The following is a 13,610-nucleotide window of genomic DNA, read 5'->3' as shown; positions in this document are numbered from 1 at the left end:
GTAATATAGGAAAAGGATTATACTTTCTGCTATTATAAGCCATGCTCAACCACTTATTTGTTTAACGTGACCCTGTAAGAACCTAAAATTAAAAACGTAGCCACAGTACCTTCCCTGAGAAAAGCTGTTATACTTTCCATTCTGCAGTGCAAATCCTGCTGGAATATGGCCAAGCTCCCTGATACCTTATTTCCCATATTGGCTCCAGGTCGGATGGCTTGATTTCCTTTTATCCAATAACTTGTGATTCTTCCCAGAAACCACAGAACCAACCACAGCAGCTGGTAGAGTAACAAGAAAATCAGGCCATATGACCCGTACCTGACCTGTAGAATACTTGCTGTTCTAGCTGTGCAGCTTCTCTGTTATTTAACATTCAGGGAAGGTCCAGAATCCCCAGCCAGACGCTGTGACTACGTTCGTGGTCCTGATATTACTTCTGTCTCCTGTTGTCACATTGTGGTCGGAGAATGGAGTCACAGCAGGTGACGGGGCCTGACGGAGGAGGAAGAAAAGCAGCAGACTCTAAGGCACACGTGCAATAATTGTCATTGGAAACGAATGATCCACAACGACGCCGATGAACGAGAAATCTCGCTGGAAACGAACGACCGTCCCGACGAATCTGATTGGGCGACGTTCGTAATCTATTGTGTGTACGGTCGTTCAGTGATCGTGGATGGTTCTGTGATACACTAACCCCTGTACATGTCACATCCTGCATTGTTTGATTGATTGTATCTAGCGTGTGCACATTATTGGTGGATTATATTTGAACAATCGTTTTGTTACAGCATGTACAGAATTGTGCACAATACGATCGTTCAAAATAATCAGGAATAATCGCTGATCAGTTGTTTTCAAACGATAAATACTGCACGTGTGTACCTAGCCTAAGGCTGTGTTTCTTAAACTTTTAAACATAGGGAAACTCCTTGAAGTAATTTCGGGTCTTTAGGGAACCCCTTTAATAATATATATATCCATGGATAACAGTATATTAGTGTGGTGCTTGATAGGAAGAAAGTCTCTGATAATATTATTATTACACAGTATTTATATAGCGCCATCATAATATGCAGCGCTGTACAAAGTCCATAGTCATGTCACTAACTGTCCCTCAGGAGCTCACAATCTAATGTCCCTACCTCAATCATGTCATTATTACAGGCTAAGGTCAATTTTGGGGGGAAGCCAATTAACCTAACTGCATGTTTTTGGGATGTGGGAGGAAACCCACGCAAACACAAGCAGAACCTGCAAACTCCATGCAGACCGTGTCCTGGCCAAGATTAGAACCTGGAACCCAGCGCTGCAAAGGCCAGAGTGCTAACCACTGAGCCACCGTGCTGCATTGCCGCCCATTGGGGAAAATGTCAAACCTACAGATAGCCAAGAGATCATTGGTGTCACCCAAACTGACCCAAGAGACACAAATTGCTCATTGCTCACCAAAACCTCTCCATGGAACCCAGGTTATTATTATTATACAGTATTTATATAGCGCCAACATATTACACAGCGCCGTACATTAAATAGGGGTTGATGGCTTTTCTCTAGAAGAGTTCCATGAACTCCTTTCAAACCTTCTCATTTCCTTGTGTTGCTTTATTTTGCGTTACACACAATTATTGGTGTTAAAATGTATAAGGATACAACTTTCATAGAGTAGGAGAGGGCAATGCCAGTCATACAATATGCAATGAACCAACATTTCTACAAACTCATATTGTAGTCATAACAGATCTAATTCATGGATTTTTGGGTAGAATGTAGATCACAATGTGATCAGGCAAGTTTTCCTGATTGATTGGTTAACAATCACTATAAACTATGGTAAAGGAGATCCTTTATCACCTTGCCCTAGGTCCCAGTGCTAGGTCCCAGGTGGCTCAGTGGGTAGCACTCCTAGGTCCCAGGTTCAAATCTCAGCCAGGACACATCTGCATGGAGTTTGCAGGTTCTCCTCGTGTCTGTGTGGGTTTCCTCCCACATTCCAAAAACATGCATTTAGGGTAATTGGCTTCCCCCCCAGAAATTAACCTTAGACTGCAGTAATGACATATGACTATGGTAGGGACATTAGATTGTGAGCTCCTTTGAGGGACAGCTAGAGACATGACTATGGACTTTGTACAGCGCTGCGTAATTTGTCGGCGCTATATAAATACCGTGTAATAATAATAAGATACACTGAATATGTCTGGTTGATTTCAAAGGATCAGTTTCAATGTCTCCACTGAGATTCAGCTTCTTTTTGTCCAGATAGACGTAATTATAGTGTTGGGGTCCTGTGCAAAATAAAGAGTAATGCACTGCACTTGTGAATGTGGGTTTCACAGTGCGTTAACTAAAGTGAAGGTGCAAAAGAAGCTTTAAGTCCCGTGCAATCGTTAGTGATCATTTCAAATGATATGAGGAATGAATGAACGCTGTTCGGTGTATGGAATTGGCAAGGGAGGGGGGGACAAGTGGGAGGCTCCCTGCTGCATCCTCCCCATTTGGAAACCGCAGAGAGTATCAGGTGGTGGATCAGGAAATGTTTTTGGGGAAAGGCTCTACTAGATTTTCGATACATTCACCATTTGTCTCATATTACAAAAATCTGGCATCTGTAGGAAGCTTTGCACTGACAGACTTTGGGTGCAGATACACTTGAACCCCGGCACTGGATACAAAACAGCTTTTTTATTAGAAGTTCTTCAAGGTTCCCTCCACATTTTACATTTTTATCAGTGAATCTGGGTGATCTAGCAATCCTGGAATGAATCTGGTCAGGATTGAAAACATAACCAAATAGCAAATGATTTTTAAGAATTCCATTCCAAGTTTGCTGGATTGTTCAGCTTCACTGATGAAAGTCATGGAGAGCTTTAATAAATCAGGCCCATTGCAATGGCATTTCTTGGGGTCAGTGAGATCATGGTGCCAACGTGGGACCGTGCCAGTGCCACGTGTTCAAATAGCCACTTCCTGGGCTGTGTTATTGTGTGCTACTTCTCTTAGATTGTAAGCTCTTCTGGGCAGGGTCCTCCTTTTGTGTCACTGTCTTTATTTGTCTGTTTTTTGCAACCCCTATTTAATGTACAGCACTGCCAATATGTTGGCGCTATATAAATCCTGTTTAATAATAATAATAATAATGTGTGCTACTTCCCCCACGTCTTAGATTGTAAGCTCTTTGGGGCAAGGTCCCCTCCTCCACCTGTGTCATTGTTGGTATTTTTCTGTTTTTTGCAACCCCTATTTAATGTACAGCGCTGTGTAATAGGTTGGAGCTATAAAAATCCTGTTTATTATTATTAATAATAATAATAATAATAATAATAATTTGGCCCATGGCTCTTTTAACAAGTAGCTCTGATGTTTAATTATTACAAGATTCCTGGGGCTGTCCCTGGACTCCAGAGTAATGTTGTCCCAGACCGGAAGTTATGGTGTCACCGTGCTGGTGTCTCCAGGTAACAGATGTCTAATAAATCAATGATAGATACATTGTAACATTTCAGAGAGAATAATGGGCGTGTCCAGGGACTGTCACTGGGCGTGGCTTAGAAACCCCCCGCCCCCGGCAGCCTGAGAGTGCTGCAACCCAGCTCGGAGCTCAGATCGGGGACAGACAAAGCAAAGAGAAGATCGGGGACATCGGAGAGCCCCAGCCATCATACAGCAGCCATCACAGGGGCCACACACACCCTGCTGGAGACATGACTGACACTCTGATTCCAGGGAACCTGAAGGGCAATGCCCTGCCAGACCAGAGCTACTTCCGAAAGGTAAGAGACCGGTCACCATTGCTGGATGTCACAAGGACACCTGGGACAGGTGGGCTCAGATCTGACAATTACCCCATGGATCATCAGATTGCAGGGGATCATCAGAGGTCAGGGTGTCAGGGATAACTGCAGGGACCATACAAAAGTTATTAAAAAAATTAATATTGAGAAAGTTTTTATTGTTCCTGTCCCTGATTGGCTGAGCTGAGCAATACAAGAACCTTGCCAGTCCTAGATCGGTCTGTTAGATTGTCCTCTACACATGGAGTTAGTCATTGAAGCAACAGGTGATTGATATATAATATTATTATTATTAAACAGGATTTATATGGCGCCAACATATTATGCAGCGCTATACATTAAATAGGGGTTGTAAATTATTATTATTATTATTATTATTAATAATAAACAAAATTTATATAGCGCCAACATATTATGCAGCGCTGTAAATTAAATAGGGGTTGTAAATTATTATTAATATTATTAAACAAGATTTATATAGCGCCAACATATTACAGTGCTGTACATTAAAAAGGGATTGTTTGGGATTATTTGGCATAATATCTGAAATGATCACAAGTATGAAATGAGCGTTTACATAATTGTTATGTACACTAAAATGTAATAATATTGTTTTATATGTATTTATATATAGTTATAGTTCAGTATATGAATCTGTATAAATAACACTATTTTATATTCTAGATTATATAATGATTTATAAAACGTTTTGTTTTTTTATGTAACTGTCTCTCTGTGTATATAAAATAATGTTAAAAAAAGGGGATTGTAAATTATTAATATTATTATTATTATTAATATTATTAATAAATAGGATTTATATAACGCTAACATTTTACGCAGCGCTGTACAATAAATAGGGGTTGCAAATGACAGACAGATACAGACAGTGACACAGGAGGAGAGGACCCTGTCCTGAAGAGCTTACAATCTATATATATATATATTTATTTATTTATTTTCCAATGTATTTGTAGCAGAAAAAGCCTCCTTACAACCAAATATTAGAAATTGCAGCTGTGATGCACTACAACTCTCAGCATGCAGTGTCAGCCTCATAAACAGCGCCATGCTGCTACACACATTGGCAGGTGGCAGAATTATTACTGATCGTGGCTAAAAGATTAATTAAAAAACTTGTCATTGGCTCTTTAAAAGTGGTGCACTACAAAGACAAGCAAGTCCTCCATACCCGGTGGTTGTTTATGTGTCAATAATAAAAAATCAATGCAATTCGTCTGAACTTGTCACAGATGGTGGCAGATCAAAGGATTGTGTTGGTTGCCCAGCTTTGGTGAGTTCACGTGTGGTTTGGTAGACAGCTGGGACTTGTAGTGCCTCAGCCTGGCATTGCACTAATAATAATGAAACATCAGCAGTAGCGTGTTTACAGAAGCGAGGGCCCGGGTTTCCTTGGCACACCATCGCCTTGTTTTCTTTAACCGCAGGCACTGGCGCAGCATTGGCATGGTCTGGGTGCCAAGGGGTTAATATCTGGGTCACACCTCGCCTGCTGACTCACGTTTCTGTCACCGGTTTCACGGTGGATTTTTTTTAAAAACGTGGCCCTCGTCACCGCTCGGTTTATAGCCAAGGGACTCGGAGCCGCAGCTGGGTACGTCATAGGGTGGAACTGGCCATTAGAGATGGGTGGAGGGCATTTATATTCTCAATGATCAGGAACCTTCCTGTCATTATAAACAGCTGTCACATTTTCAATCAAAGGAAATTCTTTTCATGGTTTATGTAATCACCTTTCAACGATCATTAGAAACCCAGAAATAGTATAATAGTTTATTGGTGAGTGTTTTCACCTAAGATTCACCCAGCATTTACCCAAAATGTACTCACTTTGATTAAATAAGGAAATGTGTGAATCAACTTTCATGCATGATTTACTGTTTTCCTTAACTGAATTGGATTAATCATTATAGTTTAAAAAATGAGAGAATTTTGGTGAATCTTGGGTGAAACATAAATGTACTGTACCCCCTCGGGGGAAGGGGGTCATATGCAGCGGCCCTTACTGTGTGGCCCCCAGAGGTTATTTTACATTTATATTCATTCCGTCCAATTCTTTTGATGTCATTTTTTTTGCACTGGATTTCTTATATCCTAAATGATTGGCCTGAGATGTTGATTGTGACTCAAAGGTCCTGATTTATTAAAGCTTTCCAAAGCTGGAGAGGACAAACCTGGAATGAATCTAGTCCAGGATAGAAAACATTTGCTAACAAATAGAAAATTTTAGGAAATCCATGCCAGGTTTTCTGGATTGCCCATGTTCATTGATCAAAGCGTATCCTCTCTTGGAGAGCTTTAATCAGACCCAAAAAGTCAACAAAGTCTTAATTTTTATTTGACGTTGTCCGATATTGATTGTAATTAAAATATATTTTACATTTTTTTTGATCAACTGGACATTATTATCTAATAAACTGAAAACGCTGCATAGTATTCTGTATCTCTGCATTCACTGAAAATCATATGTGGCCCCTTGGTAAGGCCAGGAGCCACAATTGAGGCTTTATATCAAATAAGTTTACTACCGTTGGTTTAAAACAATGTTTCTCAACCAGGGTTCCTCCAGAATTCCTGGGGGTTCCTTAAGCAATTTGTGACTCTCGGGGCAGACTAAGTGATCCCAATGATGTTTTTGGTTATCTGTAAGGGTGACATTCTTCCCACTGGCCGGCAATATAAGAGGAATTTATTTCAAGGATTCTCCCATAATAAAAAGATTGACAAACTCAGATTTAAAGGGTTTTTATTTTTTGCTCGAAATTCTGCCACAGAGAATCCTTTATAAATTCACCAAAAGTTCTGTTGTGATCAGATTCATCTTCCCAGAATGAATACAATATTCATCTAGTTTCTGGAATGACTCAGACGTGCATGTAAGGACAGAAAATATCTATGGAGTTTTATCTGAATATTTATTTACTTTGCATTGCAACACATAAACATTTATTGAAATATGCTGCAGCAAAACTTTTCAGCCAATCAGAAATCATTTAACTGAACTGACCTGAAATGGTAATATAAACTCCACCCCAAAGATCTTTTTAAACCTGGTATAAATAGAATGGAGCTGATGTATTAAAGCTCACTAAGACTGGAGAAGCATTGACTCTTTTAGGAGAATCTGGACGATCCAGCAAACCTGGAATGGATTTCTTAGAAATCACTTGGTAATAGTTGGAAAAAGTTTTCAATCCTGTACCAGATCTCTGGATCACCCAGGTTTTCCCACGATAGTCTATCTTCTCTAGTGTTGGAGAGCTTTAATAAATCAGACCCAATGTGAACCATCCCTGCCTTGTAGCAAAATAAAACTTACACAAGTATATAGGCTGTGTGAATTTGAATTTAGCTGTGCTTGGTGGATCAGGGTTGTCTTTTATTCCCATTCTGACATTTCAGATTGGGAGAGGACCCTGCCCCGAAGAGCTTACAATCTAGGAGGTGGGGGAAGTATCAGACAATAGGAGGGGGATATGGAATGGTGGGTGAGTAGTGAGGGTTTAGGAGACAGAAGAAGACGGGTAGGTGATGGTGAAGAGTTGGGTTTGTGCGCTCTTTTAACTGAGCAGAAAGTAGGAGCGAGCCGAATAGGATGAGGAGACCATTCCAGAGAGTGGGGGCAGCTCTAGAAAAGTCTTGGAGCCGTGCGTGTGAGGAGGTTATGAGTGAGGAAGCCATTAGTAGGCCATTGGAGGAGAGAAGAGAGTGGCTAGGGGGGGATTTATCTATCAGGACAGAAAGGTAAGTGGGACAAGAACTGTGGAGGGATTTGAAGGCAAAGCACAGGAGATGAATTTGATTCTAAGGTAAAATGGAATCTAATGAAGAGAATTACAAAGAGAAGTCGCAGAAGAGAAGTGGTGGGAAGGATGGATGAGTCTGGCTGCAGCATTGATAAAAGATATAATAAAACCACAAATCCCAGGTTATTCCTCAACATTAAAGGTCACATGACTCTCTCAAAGGTTAGCTTAGAAAGCAGGAACTCTCAGATAACTCTCTAACCAATCAGATGTCTTCCCTCTCTAGAGGTTACTTTCCAGTGCAGGGCTCATTCGGATTGGTTGGTTTGAATTGGCTCTGTTCACTATGCAATGTTGTTTTCAATTGATGATATAATTATAATTACAATTAATTTAAATCAATGCTTTCAATGGACTATAGGTATTCAATGCTCCATCCACTTGTTTGATATTTGATCCCAGTTATGGCCATTGTCCTTTTTCATTCAAATGTCAATAGTTGTTTCTGTTTTTCACACAATGGTTGGCCAAAGGACACAAAAGTCACCTTTCCTGATTGTTTTATTCAATGTTTGGTCATTTCCAACCTAATTGATTGAAAATATTGCATTGTTTAATGTTCCCCGGACAGGTAATGCAGCAAACTTCCACTTAGATGCTAACAAGCTGACCTTATTCACCAGGGGGGTGGGGAGCCCCCCCCCTCCGCCAGAAAGTAAACCCCCCCTCCCCCCCCATGTAATCTCCTCCTTGGAACTCCTATTGTAACTTTCAATGGATGCAATTACAGGGCTGTGTATTTCATTGTGACTCAATAATCCCCTGAAACAACAGAAGCTCCCAATATAACCTGAGTGGGTGAGGGTGGCCGGGCGATGCTTTATACAGAAAAAAAACATGTAAAAAGTACCTGTCATATGCCTTTTATAGCAGAGATACTCCTAATACATAGCCATAAATCTGACTGCTTCTGTCATGGTGGCCCTGAATGGTGGGTTATATGGAACCCCCGGAAATGTGTGGTTTCTTTGACTTAAACCCAATGGGACCGATCCCTATTGCCAGCTCTATGGAAGCCATATTGGTTGTGACAAGGACTAACATGGTTCTATATTAGGATGTATCCAGTCCATTAACCAGCGGCTGTGGGTATACAGTTGGATTAATGGCCCCCTCATAGTGACTGCACTGTAAAAGTACCCATACTTGTACTTGAATAAAAAGAAATAGTTGACATTTCTTTTTCCTGTTGTAAGCCACATAAAGGTGCCCAATAGTGCCCTTTTTGTGCCCATAGTGCCCTTTTCTGTGCCCATATTGCCCTTTCCTGTGCCCCATAGTGCCCTCCCCTGTGCCCCATAGTGCCCTCCCCTGTGCCCCATAGTGCTCTTTCCTGTGCCCCATAGTGCTCTTTCCTGTGCCCCATAGTGCCCATTTATGTGCCCCATAGTGTCCTTTCCTGTGCCCATTATGCCCTTTACTGTGCCCCATTGTGCCCTTTCCTGTGCCCATTCATGTGCCCAAAGTGCCCATTCCCGTGCCCCAAAGTGCCTTTTCCTGTGCCCAAAGTGCCCATTCCTGTGCCCCATAGTGCGCTTTCCTATGCCCATAGTGCCCTTGTCTGGGATTTTCTGGACAGAAAGTCAGTTTGTAGGAAAGTCTCACTCCCCATGATTCTTCCTTCATTGTAAATACAAACTCGTCCTCTGATACAATCCTGAAGATTATATGTTAGAAGGATATAAAGATTCTTTTACAGAAGACAACCTATCATTATTCTTCATGGCCCTGTACGAGTCACTTTGATATAATCATGGGGTGCGCTTATGGCAAAGAACTCGGCTGCACTGCAAACAATAGGCGCAGTGCGGGTTACACATGAAAATAAATAAATCCAGCAATACTGCAACTTTCCTGCCATTGTCTACAATAAGCCAAGCAATCGCCCCAGGTATAGAGATCGCCTGCTTTTCTGATATCTTGGCTGCTTTTCCTCCAATTCCTAAAGGTTTGATGTGAAGATATATGCTGTCTAAATAAAGAATTAAAAAACGATAAATTAGAGAATGAAAACCAAAAAATTAAAATGTAGCAAGATAAATACCTAAAAACAAAATAAAAATCCCGTGTTGTGGAAGGATCCCTTTTCACCAATTGTTCTTCGCGTATTCTAAGTGGTGAAATGCGCCAGGACAGCACTTTTTTAACCTCCAGATACGTAGGGTAAAAAGATATCTTATCCTGCCTCCGGGTATCATATATATAGGTGCCAACCCCAATATATATATATAAGTAAGAAAAAACAGAGGAGAAAAACCTGGGGTTCTTCATGGCAAACTCGAGTATAATAAATTAAAGACAATTCGCATAATTTGGTGTAACATAAATAAATCAAGCAGCTAGGTCACTCCCATCTAAAACTTCATTGGAGATGAGACCTTGTATCTCTGTAGAAGATCCCTAAATATATAGATTGTGAAAAAATACGTAGGTATAACGTTTCATGGCTCGACGCGTTTCGCCTACAGGCTTCCTCTGGGGACTTGTGGAGAGCGTTACGTATTGTACATAGAAACAATATACAATAGAAAAAATTCATACATATAAAAAAGGAAATATGAGATGTATTATACACAGTGATAGGATTATTGTTTTTCATGTTTTAATTTTTTGGGGTTAAGTTTACATATTCCTCTGATATGTCTTGTGATTCTGTCCTTTGTTATCTGTGAAACGCGTTGGGTTTTGAATTAGAGACATCCAATGATGTCGGATATCTGATCCCTTTAAAGTTGGTTGTAGTGATTTTTGCTATTTTGAGGTTGAGCTATTGTACAACACTGACACTTCAAGTCAAATTTTGTCATTTGGCGGTTTTGTATGTTGTCCACAATGCACCTCGATAACCTTTGACCCAGGTGCTGTAAATTTCAGATTCCCATGGATGACTCTGTCCAGACTTGTCCTATATGGTGCACAATTCTGTCTCCTCGGAACAGATACAATGTTGCCATTTATATATTTTACAGATTACCGTGGATGAAATTCATAACTTTATTTTCTTTGTGTGCTATTGGAGAGATTTTTCTTTTTAAAGCACACAACAGGAAGTGAGAGGAAATCCTTCCAATGACCCTTTTTGGTGTCGCCAGAACAGGGGTCCCCATTGGGAGATTTCTTGTTCTTTTTTTGAATTACGCACGTGTCTAAAACGCGTGACAACATTATTAACGACGCGTTTTACAACATTTTATTTCTCTGCTACCAACGTGCCTTTACTCATAGGACATCCATTTTTATTTGTTTTCTGTAATAACAGAGCAGACATCCGGCTCCTAATAAAACACGCATTGCAGATCAATGACCCCCTTTTTTGGATCGGCGCAGGGTCACATGGTATAAACAAGATGGCCGCAGTTTGGTTGCTTATTTCTTGGCACGGGACTAAAGAAAGTGAAGGAATAACAAGAAGGACTCTTTGCTTTTATCTTTCATCTTTGCCTTTGTAGGCAAATCTTACTTTTCTGGAATTACCGGTCCGGGTTACCCTCTGCTGAACCTTCGGCATTCTCATTTACAGCTTCGAGCCAGGCCCAGCCCCTTTGTTTCCAAGAAGTTCTGGAAGAGAGAGGAGGTTTAAAGTAACCCTGTCTGTGCACAGATTATTATTATTAAATATATATATTTATATAGCGCCAACATATTCCGCAGCGCTGTATATTAAATAGGAATAAAATTTAAGATGTTACAAGGAGAGTCTCTTAAAGTGGAAGTCCCACTTTGGTGATGGGGTAGTTTTTGCAGAAAGCGACCCATGGCATTGATGGTCAGTTTGATCGCTGGCCCAGCTGCCTAAGGGTGACAACGCTTAGTGAATTTGCCCAGCAAAGTTCGCTGAGTTGCCAGGGATACCCAACAATCCCGGCTTCCCTTATGTATGCTGGAAATAATTGAACTCCCTGCACGGGAGTTACATCATCCCAACCTGGTCATTTAGGATTTGGAAGGAAAGAATAAGGAAAATGGCGGTGCCCACAATAGAACGGGGACAGGCGAGTATCGATGGATTTAGTTCCACTTTAAGCTTCCTGCACATGTCAGAATATTGCCTGGGAGAAAATGTGCTGCAAACGTTTTCAATCCTTGACCAGATTCATTCCAGGTTTGCTGAATCACCCAGGTTGACTGATTAAAATGTATCCTCTCCTGCCTTGGAGAGCTTTAATAAATCAGGCCCAATGAGCCTGATTTATTAAATCTCACCAAGACTGGAGAAAATAGACCATCATGGGTGAACCTGGGTGATCCAGCAAACCTGGAATGGATCTGGTTCAGGACTGATCACATTTGACAAATAATAGGATTTTATTTTAATCCATTCCAGGTTTATGTTTTCCCAGGTTCCTTATGGAGACAACACCATGACAGCACTGTGACCCAACAATAAAAGGGAACCAATCATTTATTTTAATACTTGGCAGTTGTCCCCGATACGCACTCCCTTAGCACCCTGGATATAATCGGGGGTCACATATTCATATCTTGAGGTCTGTTTTCTGGGATTTTTAATTGTCCTGGAAGTTGGCATCCCATGGAACAGGCGGAGGGGTCATCATTCACCGGGACATTGACACAGAACAAAGACCTTTATCCTGGACATTTAAATACAATTTAGTTCCAGTGTCCCCCTCCCCCACCCAATAGGGATCCTAAATCCGCTTTGCTGACCGACCTCCATCCCATTCCCTGGAGAGAAAATCCGGGCAGAGGTCACATGGGAAGTCATCAAAAAAGCCAAAAAAAGTTTCTTTTTTGTAACTTTTTGTTTCCTGCCCAGTTTGCAGTCCGCAGCTGTTGCGGAACCTCTTGTGAGCAGATTTCATTGTACAGCCATGCGGAGATGATTGATATAAATATAATATGATTTCAGGCACTGGTGAAACACATGAGGCATGGATGAATATGACATTCACTGCTGGTGAATCTACCTGGTGTATTAAATAAAAGCCAGAGATTCACCACCAGTGAAAGTGATTTATACTGCTTTATAAAGACGCCCCAATGTATTGGAAGCCGGTCAAGCTGGAACTCCCTGGGTTTAATTTACTAAAGGAAAATGAACTGTTCACATAGCAAAGTGAGCTTACTCAATGTGATGAAACTTTGCTGACTTCAACCATCCAATCACGTGCAAGGAAAATAACTTTGCTTGAGATTTCCTTGCACGTGATTGGGTATTCTTTGCACTGTAAGATTCACCGCATTCATTTAGCTAAGTGAATGATTCCTTTCATGGTTATAATTCACGGTAATAGGTGAACAGTCTGAATTTAGTAAATCAGCCTCAGATGAAACAAAGATTGTTTTATTATGACAGGTCCTCTTCAACACATAGCTAAAGGAATATAGGCGTCAATTTAACAGATCACCTTGCAAGGGTTAATTCACTCAGCTGAGGGAAATCACATTGGAAGGAATAGCCAATCACATGCAAGGAAATCTAATAAACCAAGACTTTTCCTTACACGTGATTGGATGGTTGACGTCAGCTGAGCTTTTCTTCATTTAAGCTCAGTGAAATATCCATTGCAAGGTGATAACTCAATTTGCTAAGTGAACATGCTGCAGTTATGACCCTCGTAGACTCAGTGATAAGGAACAAGGACATTTATATCATGACAGGTCCTCTTGCATTCCTACAGGAATCCAGCAATACGACATATATAATTAAATTCCACCCAAACTAACAAATGAGCCTCTGATGACCCTCGCTAGGTCACATGATCAAAGGAATCTCCTCTCATTAGTCAGGGGGCCCCCAGTGGGAAACAGGGCCACTGCCGTCTGTGCCATCGTCGGCGTGCATTGTTTTTGTGCCAGGACGCATTTCTGTGGCCCCTATATGAAGGGGCCCCAGAGGTCCTGACAATGGCTCCCTTCAGGGGGATTCAGAAATTGCAGGATGTGATTGGTCATTATATAATCATCTTAGCCAATGAACAGATGTGTCCACTGAAAATAGCAATTGTACCTGGGACAGGTGTCC

General features: G+C 41.0%; 1 protein-coding gene across 1 annotated transcript in view; it reads left to right on the top strand.

The window, feature by feature from the left end:
• Positions 1–3,593: 3,593 nt before the first annotated feature.
• Positions 3,594–13,610, top strand: part of RHPN2 (rhophilin Rho GTPase binding protein 2) — a 52,552-nt gene continuing 42,535 nt past the window's right edge. Inside the window, exon 1 of the mRNA XM_072422202.1 lies at positions 3,594–3,776. Coding sequence (XP_072278303.1) covers positions 3,708–3,776 — 69 coding nt within the window. The 5' untranslated portion in view covers positions 3,594–3,707. The remainder of the gene's footprint in view (positions 3,777–13,610) is intronic.

This window comes from Pyxicephalus adspersus, chromosome 9 (genome assembly GCF_032062135.1).
Source record: "Pyxicephalus adspersus chromosome 9, UCB_Pads_2.0, whole genome shotgun sequence".
In the NCBI taxonomy this organism is placed as follows: domain Eukaryota; kingdom Metazoa; phylum Chordata; class Amphibia; order Anura; family Pyxicephalidae; genus Pyxicephalus; species Pyxicephalus adspersus.
Note: the sequence above shows the minus strand (reverse complement) of the source record. Positions and strands in the feature narration are given on the sequence as shown.